The 12001-nt window shown below is 49.8% G+C and overlaps 1 protein-coding gene across 1 annotated transcript; it reads right to left on the minus strand.

The window, feature by feature from the left end:
* Nucleotides 1–8264: 8264 nt before the first annotated feature.
* Nucleotides 8265–10069, minus strand: FZD2 (frizzled class receptor 2; the record flags this gene model as incomplete). The annotated part of the gene is made up of 1 exon (XM_080679602.1): nucleotides 8265–10069. The coding sequence occupies one exon, from the start codon at nucleotides 10067–10069 to the stop codon at nucleotides 8372–8374; it is 1698 nt and encodes a 565-aa protein (XP_080535728.1). The 3' UTR covers nucleotides 8265–8371.
* Nucleotides 10070–12001: the final 1932 nt, after the last annotated feature.

Below are 12001 nucleotides of genomic sequence, written 5' to 3' on the forward strand. Positions count from 1 at the left end.
CACATAGAAAGTATTCAATAAATGGTAATTAGGCCCTAGCCTGTTTGGCCCAGTGGATAGAGCATCGGCCCTCAGACTGGATTGAAGCGTCCTGGGTTCTATTCTGGTCAAGGGCACATACCTTGATTGTAGGTTTGATGCAGGAGGCAACCAATCAATATGTCTCTCTCATATGGATGTTTCTCTCTCTCCCCCTCCTTTCCACTCTTTCTAATAATCAATGGGGAAAGAAATATTCTCAAGTGAGGATTAAATAAATAAATAGTAATTACCGCATAGGGGGTGAATGGATTGGCTGTGCAATTAGAGAGGATGTGAGTGGTGGGATGGAAAAGAGGAAGACAAGGGAGAGAGGAGAGAGGAACAAGGGTTGGGAAGAATGTTGGACAAAGGCTGTGCCAACATGGGGAAGGCTGGAAGATACCCAGCTCTCTCTGGATGGAAAGGAGCTTCCTACTGACACTAAAGCTCATAGGTTGGAAGGGGTGCATAGCACTTGTCACCTTCAGGTATCTGAGTTTAGAACTTCTTATTAAGGAAAACTGTTAAAGAACTTAAAAATGATCAGAGAGAAGACTGTGTCCTTGCAGGTTATCTCTGAGTTTTATTATTGTACAGTTATTTTACAACCCAGACAATTGATAATGAAAAATGATTTTTGTCCATAAAAATATAAATTGTGTCTGGTGGAGATGCAATTGATTATTGCCCAGTGAATATTACCTGTTTTTACATTAAGCAAATTTATTTCAGTATTCTTGATGGCCTAGCTATGTTTCTGTTCTTTGAGTTCTCCTTTGAACATCTTACTGGTTCCTTCATTAATGAATGAGTTAAATAAAAATTTTGATGTGTCCAGTGTATGAGAGTAATTATTCTGCCTTGTAGGAAAAAAAAAGTCTTTAACATTCTCATTAGCAGTGAAGATTAAACAGAAGACTTCCAGACCCTCTGTCCTGGACAATTTCCCCACATGCTCCAAACACTAGATTACACATGTCAAGTTTATAAGGGATCATCCTCAATTTCATTCTTTGTTTTACACTATCCAAATAGATACATCACGATTCCATGTTTGAGCCTGGACATACTTTCAAACACTTACATAGACCGCAAGCTTTTTTAAAAACAAAATACATACCAAACAGCTCTGGCCGGTTAGCTGGTTAGCTCAGTTGGTTGAGTGTCGTCCTGATATGCCAAGGTTGCGGGTTCCATCCTCAGTCAGGGCACATACAAGAATCAACCAATGAATGCATAAATAAGTGGAACAACAAATCGATGTTTCACTCTCTCTCTCCTTACCTCTCCCTCTCTCAAAAAAAAAAAAAAATGCTAAGAATTTTTTTAACACACACACACACACACACACACACACACATATATATATATATATAATTGATTTTTTACAGAGAGGAAGAGAGAGGGATAGAGAGTTAGAAACATTGATGGGAGAGAAACATCAATCAGCTGCCTCCTGCACACCTCCCACTGGGGACTGAGCCCGCAATCATTGATCGGCTGCCTCCTGCACGCCCCCTACTGGGGACTGAGCCCGCAACCAAGGTACATGCCCTTGACCGGAATCGAACCTGGGACCCTTCAGTCCGCAGGCCGATGCTCCACCCACTGAGCCCAACCAGCCAGGGCAAATGTTAAGAATTTAAACAAACAGCCTGGCCAGGCGGTGTGGCTCCGTTGATTGAGCATCATCCCATGCACCAAGAAGTCATTGGTTCAATTCCCATTCAGGGCACATGTCCGGGTTTCGGGCTTGATCCCCAGTAGGGCGTGTGCAGGAAGCAGCCTGTTTCTCTGTCATTGATGTTTCTCATCGGTGTTTCTACCTCTCCCTCTTCCTTCCTCTCTCTCTAAAAATTAATAAAAACATTTTTTTAAAAGGCTCTAACGTACATGGGCCCTGAGCAAGGGTACAAATGAAGGCTTGCACATTAAAAACCAACAACTTAAACAAACAAACAAAAGACACATATCAAATAAACTCAGAAGCACCACACCTAATACTTATCCATTCATTCATTCCACAAACTAGATGGCAGTCTCCATGTGGGCAGGGGTTGAATTTGTGCATCTCTAGAGCTTAGCAAGTTCCTGACTCTTGGTAAGCAGTAAATAAACATCTACAGAGCCAACACATAAATGCATAAGCTTAACTAGCAATTATTAAGCACTTACTATGTGCCAGGCACTGCTTTAAACATTTTACTTGAATTTGTTTAATCTCAAAACAGCCTAGCCAAGTAAGTATAATTACTTTCCCTGTTTATAGACAATGCACAGAGAGGTTAATTAACTTGCCCAAAGTCAATAGCTAGCAAGGGGCTGAAGCAAGATTCAAGCCCAGGTAGTCTGGCTCCAGAGCCTGTGATCTTGCGTACCTACTATGTGCCAGGCATATTGGTAGGCTTAGGGAAATAGAGATAAAAGACCAAACACAGACTCCCTCAAGGAGGTCACAGTTAAGAAAGGAGATGAGCCCTAGCTGGTTTGGTTCAGTGGATAGAGCATCGGCCTGGGGACTGAAGGGTCCCAGGTTCGATTCCAATCAAGGGCACATGCCTGGGTTGTGGGCTCAGTCCCCAGTAGGGGGCGTGCAGGAGGCAGCCGATCAATGATTCTGTCTCTCATCATTGATGTTTCTGTCTCTCTCTCCCTCTCCCTTCCTCTCTGAAAGCAATAAAAGTATACTTTTTAAAAAGAAAGAAGGAAAAGAAAGGAGATGAATAACAATAATGGGATGTGTTGTCACAAGTGAGAACACAATATGGGGACAAGATTGACCTAGGATGGGGTGGGGGGGGCAATGGTAAGATATGTACACATATAATACCTTAATAAAAATTTGAAGAAAAAAAAAAAAGAAGATTGACCTAGGAGAATGGCTATCTATAGAGGGGCCACTTGACCTTATGTAAGTTCTGAGGCACCAGTAGCTAATAGCCAGGCTAGGGGAAGGGAAGGGCATTAAGGCCACCGGAACAGTATGTGCAAAGTCATGGAGCATGGTTGGTCTGGGAACATAAGAGTTCCAGAGGCTGGCACATACAAGTGTAGGGAAAGACATGAGACATTAGTCTAGAGAAGTAGAAGCCAGATCCAGATCTTGGAAAGCTTTATGTGCTGAGTGAGGGAGGGGCTGAGTGAGGGAGGGAGTTGGAACACTTCTTGGAGGCCTTGTAGGATTTTAAGCAAGAGTGTTAGAAGCTCAAACCCCACAGTCTGCCCCCTCCCCACCCACAGGACACTAAACCCAATACTCATACTCAGAATTCCCTAAAAGCCACATTCGTCCCCAGAGAGTTCTCTGGGAGGCCTAGACCTAGAGGGAAATTCACTTTGAGTCTGGGACACACCCAGTGCCACCTGGGAGCAGTGGCTGAGAATCCTCTTGCCCTCCCGCCCCCACAATTCCTGTTATCACCTCCCACCCCCATCCCAGCATGGCCACTTCAGGCCCACTCCCTCCTCTCACATTTCTCCTGAGCGTAAGGCCAGAGATGAGAATTAAGCATCTTTACTTCCCTGCCCACCCTCTGACTCCACCATCTTAATCAGCTTCAGAGCCTGGCACATCCTAGGCCCCAGTCAACGGAAAAAGAATAGGGACACCGAAGCTTCCTGGGGGAGCTGTGGCTCTGGGCTCTACCCTCCCCTCCACCAGGCTGAGGCTGGTGATTAGCTGGGTTAATTACATCCAAGCCATTTCCGATTGGCACAAGCCCACCCACCCACAGAGCCTGTCCAGAAGGCATGCAGCCCAGACCAGGGTCAGGATGCCAGGGCACCAGCTACTCTGGAAGGGGTACTGACCCCTGCAATGGTCAAATGGAGAGTGGTTGTCTTGCCCCACCCTCACCAGGACCTCTGCCCCTCCCCTCACCCCAGGTTTTTCCCATCCCCATCCTACTTTTTGCAAGTCCCCACACAAATCCCTTCCCCTCCCCTCTTCCCCCAGGTTTGGAATGAAATCATGGGGCTCTGAGTTCCGCACGAGGCCCCGACATAAACATTCTGATTGGGGCTAATTACAAGGGCCAGGTTGGGAGGCTGGAGCCTTCAGAAAGCTTGGCTTTCAAACAAAGGACCCAGGGCTCAGCCCCCAGCCCAGGCCGGCTCCTCTCCAGGCTTCATTAGGAATAAGGAGGGGGCCTGGGGCCATAGGCGGTCCTCTCTAAACCCAGTCAATGGTCTCTGAGCTTGTTCCATGTCCCAAGTCCCATCTTGTCCTTTCTCCGGGCCTCAAATCTTGGCCTTTCCCATATATCCTGGAAGAGCAGCACGTCTGCATTGGAAGGCAAGGCAGCCCAGGGAGGGGCACTCAGGCTGTGAGTCTGGGGATGGGGCAGAGCAGGGGGAGGGGAGGCACCGGGGAAGCCAGCTGTGACAGCCCTAGCCCTAATTAGCCAGCTTCAAAGCCAGCTGGAGAGAGAGCCCGCCCACCTTCGTGCCCTGCTCACTCAGGCGGGTAAGACATTTCTGTCCTAATCAGAGGAGAGGGGGAGAAAAACACTGCCCACTACCACCCCAAGGAGCCTCCAGACTGTGAGCTGGCACCCTGAGTCAAGTAGAAAAACTGGAAGCACAGAAAATCATTCTAGTCTTTTAAAACTGCCAGTAACAAAATAGGTTAAAAAGTCCTCCGGAAATGCACATCCTGTGATCCAGGGATTCTCCTGTATTTTCAGTTTATCCTAGATTGGAAGAGTGCTACAATTTGTTGAGCTTCTACTATGTACTGGCTTCTATAAATGCACCATCTGATCTAATCCTTGCAACAACCTTGCTGGGACAGTTACTATGGCCTTTTTACCGATGAGGGCTGGGACTCAGAGCTAGGCACTTTCTCATGTCAAAGCCTGTACTCTACACATGGCTGGTCTGTGGGTTTCTGTCTTCCTCCTATTTCTTTTCTCTACACATATTATACATTCATTCCACTGCTGCATCTAGATAACCTGTTCCCTGAGAGAGAAATGGGATCGATGAATAATCTGGTTTGTGGTGTTCCTGGTTTTGTAGGCCTGATGGTTTTCCCTGCTATATACCCTTTCCACAGCAGCGGTGATTAGAGACTGGGGACACGCGTCTGAAAAGATAAAAGCTGCCCCTTGGAGAACTGGAGATACCCAGTAATCAGGACTAGGAAATGTCTAAACTAGGAATTGGAAAAATTGGAAAACTACCTTTGGGGCAGGGTATGGGCAGGGGGGAGGGGGATTTACAGCTAGAAGGTCCATAAACACTCTAAAGTTAAATGCAAACTTGTGTGTTCATGGGGAGCTCTGACCATTTTATCCCCAGAGGCCCAAAGATTTTTCAGGTTCTCAGAGGGGTTAGTGGACTCCAGTTTAAAATCCATTTAGAGGAGAGGAGGGTAGGTCTAGAAAAGGAAGGGACCCTACTACAGTGAGCAGTGAAATTATCAAAGGACAATGCCTAGGAAGAGGCAGGAGTTTGGACTGGGCTCCTCTAGCCAGACATGTGCCCCATGCACCCTGGGACAGCATCTCCCCACTTCTAGAACCCACCCCAGATCTGAGGTCCCCAACACCCTCTTGGAGAGGCTTTTGAAATAATCCAGAAGGCAGCAGATCCAGATCCTACTGATCCTCATTCTTTGGGGACATTCAGAAGAATTTTGTTTTGGAAAACTTTACTGTCCTTTTCTGGGGCTGGCTCTTAAAGGACAAAGAGTTTGTAGCTAATGGAACTATTTTTTCAGGAGGGGAGTTTGGGGAGGGGGAAGAAAAAGCCAAAGTCTGATCAATGACGGAGGAGTCTGGAGACGAAATGCCCTGAATCTTGAGAACGAGCAGCTTTGCTGCTTTGTGGGATGGGAGGGCAGGTAGAAAGCAGCTGTGGTCTGAGATCTGTCCCAGGCCTGGGGCCTCAGGTGAAATGTTTTCCTTCTGGGGTTGAGAAGAATAATCTTTACCAAAATTCTCTCCCTCTCACCCCTACTCAGGGAAGGAAGAGGTCAGTGTTGCTCATCTGCCATTCCTACTGCTGATAGCATGGGTGTCTACTGACAAATGTACCCAAAGCACACAGAGCTGGGATGCTGAGGCCTTAGAAGTGGGAGAGGTTCACCGCCTCCCCCCCCCCCCCCAATCTTCAGCGCTCCTCTTCCCACTGGATTCCATCCAGTCACTGCAAAATCTACACCCCCCCCCCCCCCAACACACACCCATTCACAGGCTTTCACCATTCTTTCCAGGAGGGGCACTAACAATTTGTTTGTAATTTAACTCTTTCCTGCAGGCCTTGTGGGGTTCCTTCAGAACCCTGCAACAAATGGAGCTACAGCCCGGTGACACCCTACCCGCCTATTTCTTTGATAACTGAGGGAATCTTATGTTGGAACTTCACATATGCCATCAGGGGAAAAGCTAGTTTTAATGTAGGATTTTGGTCACCGGCACAAACGATTTGGGAGAAGGTTATATATTTTGGGAAAGGGGCTCTGCTGAAATCCTCAGACTTCATACAATTCCAAACAAAGCCCCACATACGACTTCAATTACCACCAAACATTTCCAGATCCCCTCCCCCAACATAAACTAACACTTGGAAGTAGGGGTTCTAACTTACTTTCTCCCATGTCCCAAACATTCAACAAAGGGTAGTAAGGCACCATTTTCCCCATCAGCATTTAGCTAAAAAAGCAAAATCCCAAGCAGGGAGCCTCTTCTCTACCCCATCCCCAACAGAGTACTTGTGGGTAGAGGGAAGGAGGAGGTGTGGTTTGGTTATACTAATAAAATGTTACAACCCTGTTAAATACAATTAAAGGGCTAGATCTCTAGAAGATAATTAAATGCACTTTATTATTATGATTATTAGCTTTTAATTTGCACTATTATCAAGAAACAGGAGATGGTGAAAAATTGAGTTCTGTGGCATACTTGTCCCACCCACCCGCTTGGTCCTCAAATCAATCCTTTAGAATTAAAATTCTAAAATATTCCAAATAGTTGAGGGAGAGGATGTGTATTGGAAACTGCAATTCTCATACCAGTGTCAAAGATACTTTAAGAAAAAGTCTTGACTTTTATTTGTGGGGGGTAGAGGGAAGATAAGAAACATCTGTTATAAACATTCTATCAATCTTGTGATATAGAATGTCATGTAAACACTCAACCCCACCCCCACAGTCACAAAGAGCCTGCCCAGAGCCTTCTTCCAAAGCAAAGATACCCACCTCCCTCCCCCCCTTTCTGGACAAGTTTGAAAAGAAACCAGTCTTTTGTCAAAAGAAAACTAAAAATCCCACCAGCCCATCTCTGCCCATCTGTCCCCTCCCTCCAACCCAACCCATTTTTTATTGCTTTTAGAAAAAAAATAACCCTAAACAACAAAAACCCACACATTACACACAAACCACCCCACAAACCTGAAGCTAGAGAAGATATTCGGTTGAGGGAGTGGGGTTGAGGCACAGTCTGCGGGGGAAATTACGGGAGAGATGCAAGGACATCACCTAACCCCAACATTTGCGAGCTAACGCTCCCCCTAAAAATGTAAGGGTTCAGGGTGGGTACTCAAGGTAGTGTGTGTCTGTGTGTGGGGGGGTGTTTTTATTTCAAAACACACTTCACAAAGCACTTTTGGCCCACTCCAAGGGCTTGGGGCATCAAGTTGAAAAGAAGAAAAGTTACGGAGAAAGATCTTCCTGCCTGCAGGGGAGTGGGCCAGCGGGGTGGAGGCCATTCCACACGCGCTCTCCGCCCTCTCCCCACCACCCCACCCGTTGGTTTTTTTTCCACGTCTTCATCTCGGTTGGGAGGGTTCCAAAGATCTAGTGAAGGAAACAGGACAAGTGAGGAGAGAAAGGGGGGAAGGGAAATAAAACAAGAAGAATCCAAGCCTTGTTAAAAAAAAAAAAAAAAAAAAATCCACCAGCTTCCCCAGACCCAGCTTCAGTGAGAAGGCCCACCAATTTGGCTTTAGAAGTTGAATGTAACAAACTAGCCAACACCTCTTCCAGCAGGCTCAGCCCTGCCAAATCACCAAAAACTCTGAACCAAAGTGCGGCGTAGTGTTTGAAAGGCGAGAACTCCCCTTCCCCTCAGTCCTCAGCCTTGGCGCCCATTGCTGTTCCTTTTTTTTTTTTTTCTTTTTTTCTTTTAAATAGAAAATATATAATTAAATTTACAAAGACTATTTACAATTTTAATTACAAACCTGGTGGGGGTGGTGGGCAGAATTATCTTTAAAAAGCGACCTAAAAAATAAATGGTTTCGATTGTTCTTTATTTAAAAAAAATAAAATAAGGAGTCTGTAGGAGCGCGCCCCCCCACCCCGGAGAGGAGGAAAGCACGGTGTGGCCCCGGCCCCTGGGACACCCCCTCACACGGTGGTCTCGCCGTGCCGGCTGTTGGTGAGACGTGTATAGAACTTCCTCCACGAGTGCAGCGTCTTGCCGGACCAGATCCAGAAGCCCGACGTGATGCCCACGATGAGCGTCATGAGGTATTTGATCATGTAGACGGTGAAGTCGGGCGACATGCGCGGCGTGTAGTGCGCTGGGCACGGGATGGCCAGGCTCTTGCAGTGCTGGCTCACCCAAGAGCGCTCCCAGTGCTCTCGGAAGGCCTGCTCGTAGAAGTAACAGGCGATGACGATGGTGGCGGGCACCGTGTAGAGCACCGAGAAGACACCAATGCGCACCATGAGCCGCTCCAGCTTCTCTGTCTTGGTGCCGTCATGCTTCATGATGGTACGGATGCGGAAGAGTGATACGAAACCGGCCAGGAGGAAGGACGTGCCTATGAACAGGTACACGAAGAGCGGCGCCAGCACGAAACCCCGCAGCGGGTCCAGGCTATTGAGACCCACGAAGCACACGCCGCTCAGCAGGTCGCCGTCAATCTGGCCCATGGCCAGGATAGTGATTGTCTTGACCGCCGGCACGGCCCATGCGGCCAAGTGAAAATACTGCGAGTTGGCCTCGATGGCCTCGTGGCCCCACTTCATGCCCGCCGCCAGGAACCAGGTGAGCGACAGGATGACCCACCAGATGGAACTGGCCATGCTGAAGAAGTAGAGCATCATGAAGAGGATGGTGCAGCCCTCCTTCTTGGTGCCCTGCACCACCGTGCGGTAGCCGTCCTCGGAGAAGCGCTCGTTGCACACCACGCGCTCCTGGAGCACGAAACCTGCGATATAGGCCACCGACACCATAGTGTAGCAGCCGGACAGAAAGATGATGGGCCGCTCGGGGTAGCGGAAGCGCTGCATGTCCACCAGGTACGTAGTGACGGTGAAGAAAGTGGAGGCACAACACAGCACCGACCAGGTGAGGATCCAGAGGCGCGCAAAACGCGTCTCCTCCTGCGAGAAGAACATGGAGCCGTCGGGTCTCGCCGGCTCACAGGGCGCCGCGCAGTCGCGCTCGCCCAGGAACTTGTAGCTGAGATAGGACGGCACCTTGAGGACACGCGGGCAGTGAAACGGGTGTTCCAGCGTGGCGTAGCGCGGGGGCGAGCCGCCACCGCCCGGGCCGCCTGGGGTGCCCCCAGCACCCGGCTGCAGGCCCGGTGGCGGCGCAGTGGTGAGCAGCGCGGGCGCGCCGTCTTCGGAGTGGTTCTGGCCCACGCAGATCTGCTCCGCACCGTGGCGCGGGAAGTGCTCGCAACGCAGACGCTCGGGCCACTGGAAACCAAACTTGTTCATCAGCGCCTCGCAGCCTTGACGTGCGCGCTCGCAAATGGAACGGCACGGCGGTATGGCCTGCTCCAGCACGGTACATACGGGTGCGTACATGGAGCACAAGAAGAAGCGCAGTTCGGGCGAACACTGCACTTTCACCAACGGATAGAACTGGTGCACCTCCAGACCCGCGTCCTCCTGGTTCGTATGGCCCAGAAGGTTGGGCATGATGGTCTGGTTGTAGGCGATGTCCGTGCACAGCGGGATGGAGATGGGCTGGCAGAAGCCGTGGTCCGGGATGGAGATACCCTTCTCTCCGTGGAACTGGGCTGGCCCCGCGGCGGGCAGCAGCAGCAGCGGCAGCAGCAGGCGGGGCAGGGCGCTGCGGGGCCGCATGCTGGCCGCCGCCCCCCACCCGGCTCCGGGGCGGCCCCCCGCCCCCGCCCCTAGCCCGGAGACCGCGCGCCTTCCCCGCCGCCGCCTCGCCCCAGCCGCCGCCTCCCGCGCCTCTTTACAAACTTTGCTCGGGGCCTCAGAGTTGGGGAGGCCGGGCGGGGGAGGGGGCGGCGCGCCTGCCCGCTAGCTCGCCGCAGTCTAACTGAGCAGCTGGAGACACCGCGCGCTGCTTTGCTCTCTCCTCTTCTTCCTCCTCCTCTCCGCCTCTCCCCTCCCTTCTCCGCCCAGCGACTCCTTTGTGCCTTCCTCCGGCCCTCACCTCGGCCTCTCGGATCCCAATTAGTCGGTTTCAAGGGGTCCCCGGCCGGTGGCCCCGCCCTCTCCTCAGCCCCCCAAAAAAGGGAACCTTGAAACCGCCCCGTCGAGCTCTAAGCACCATCCCAAAATGTGCTCTTGGCCAATCAGATTTAAACCCGAGGACCAGCCCCGAGGGCTGGATTGGTCGACCACAACATAATGAGATCAGAAACCAGATGCCAACAAAACTTTCCCCCCCTCCTTTTGCTTTTTAAAGAGACATGCTATTATTATATTAAGGGCTGTTTGCCCAGCATGGGATTTATCCTGAGTCGCGGAGGCGAGATCCGTGGACACGCTTCCCCAGCACTGCCGCGGACCCAAGCCACTCACGCTTGGATCACTTTTTCTTCCAGGGGGCCAAGGAGCTCTCCAGGGTAGGGCCTCTTTAAATCCTTGCCTCCGCCCCTGCTTCTCAACCCCACCTATTCCAGTCCAATTTTACAGATCAAGTGAAAAAATTTCAAGTTAAAGATTTGTTTCAGAAGAGAGACTTTTAAAAAGCTAACAGTTAATAAAGACTTTACTCTCAGCCCCTTCTCATGGAGTCCAGACAAAAGTTTCACTTCACCTAATAAGTAGACCCCTAGGAGTTTTCCTCGCCCCTCCCCTACACACACCCTTAAATAACCCTCTGAAAAAACGAGAGCCTGTCTCTTTAAGAGGCTCTTAAAGGGGCCTGGACTCCGGGGCGTAATTGCCCCGTAGCGAGCACAAAGAAGCCCATTATGGTTCTTTGTGTTCGGTGGCACCTCAAAGTGAGAAAACTCAGGAACTTAGAGGCCCAGAGCTGGAGGGTTCGGGCGGGGGTGGGAGGAGGTGAGGTGAAAGAGAATGGCCGGGAGCTTCGGCTTCTCCCACCCCCTTCTTCCGAGGCAAATCTTAATTATGCAAAGTAAAGTTTAGTTGCCATAACGAGGAGGTCTTAATCGAAAGTTAATGGTGGGGGGTGGAGGGTGACGGGCAGTTTTAAGTGAAGAGATGACTTTCTTAGGCCGTTTGGGGGAATTTTACTCCTCTCTCCCCGCTCTGCCTCCGCCCCCTAAAAGCTTCCAGATATCGTCTCCTGGGAAGAGAGTTCTACCCAAATCTTAAGTGATTCCACACCAGAAAGGGGTGGTGTGAGTGGGGAGGGAGGAGGCTGGGGTTGTTGTGGATTATCACCCCCTCCTAACCCTCACCTGGTTTGGGGTGGGTGACGGTGGCCAGCAGGGTTCCTGCTATTTTAAAAGGGTTTTCTTTTTTCCCTTCTACGATTCTAAATTTAAAGGGGGCGGGGGGGGGGGGGGCCTGAGGAGGAGAGGAGGATTTGCATGTAAATCTCCTGGGCCTGGTACTGGATGATGGATCAATTATTTCTATTGTCTCTCCTGAGGGAAGGGGGGTCACTTAAAAAGAAGAAAGAAAATTGAGTTTAGAAAACCCCTTTGCTTCTTAGTATGGGCCAAATCCTCCCAGCCTGGTGAGCTATTTCTTGTTTTTAAAGAAAATGGTTGCTTTAAAAACAAAAGAACAAAATGAAACAACATCAAAAAGAAATGTAAGGAAAGAAGAAAAGAGTAAGGAGAAGGAAAG

This window comes from Plecotus auritus (genome assembly GCF_963455305.1).
Source record: "Plecotus auritus genome assembly, chromosome: 7".
Taxonomy (NCBI): Eukaryota; Metazoa; Chordata; class Mammalia; order Chiroptera; family Vespertilionidae; genus Plecotus; species Plecotus auritus.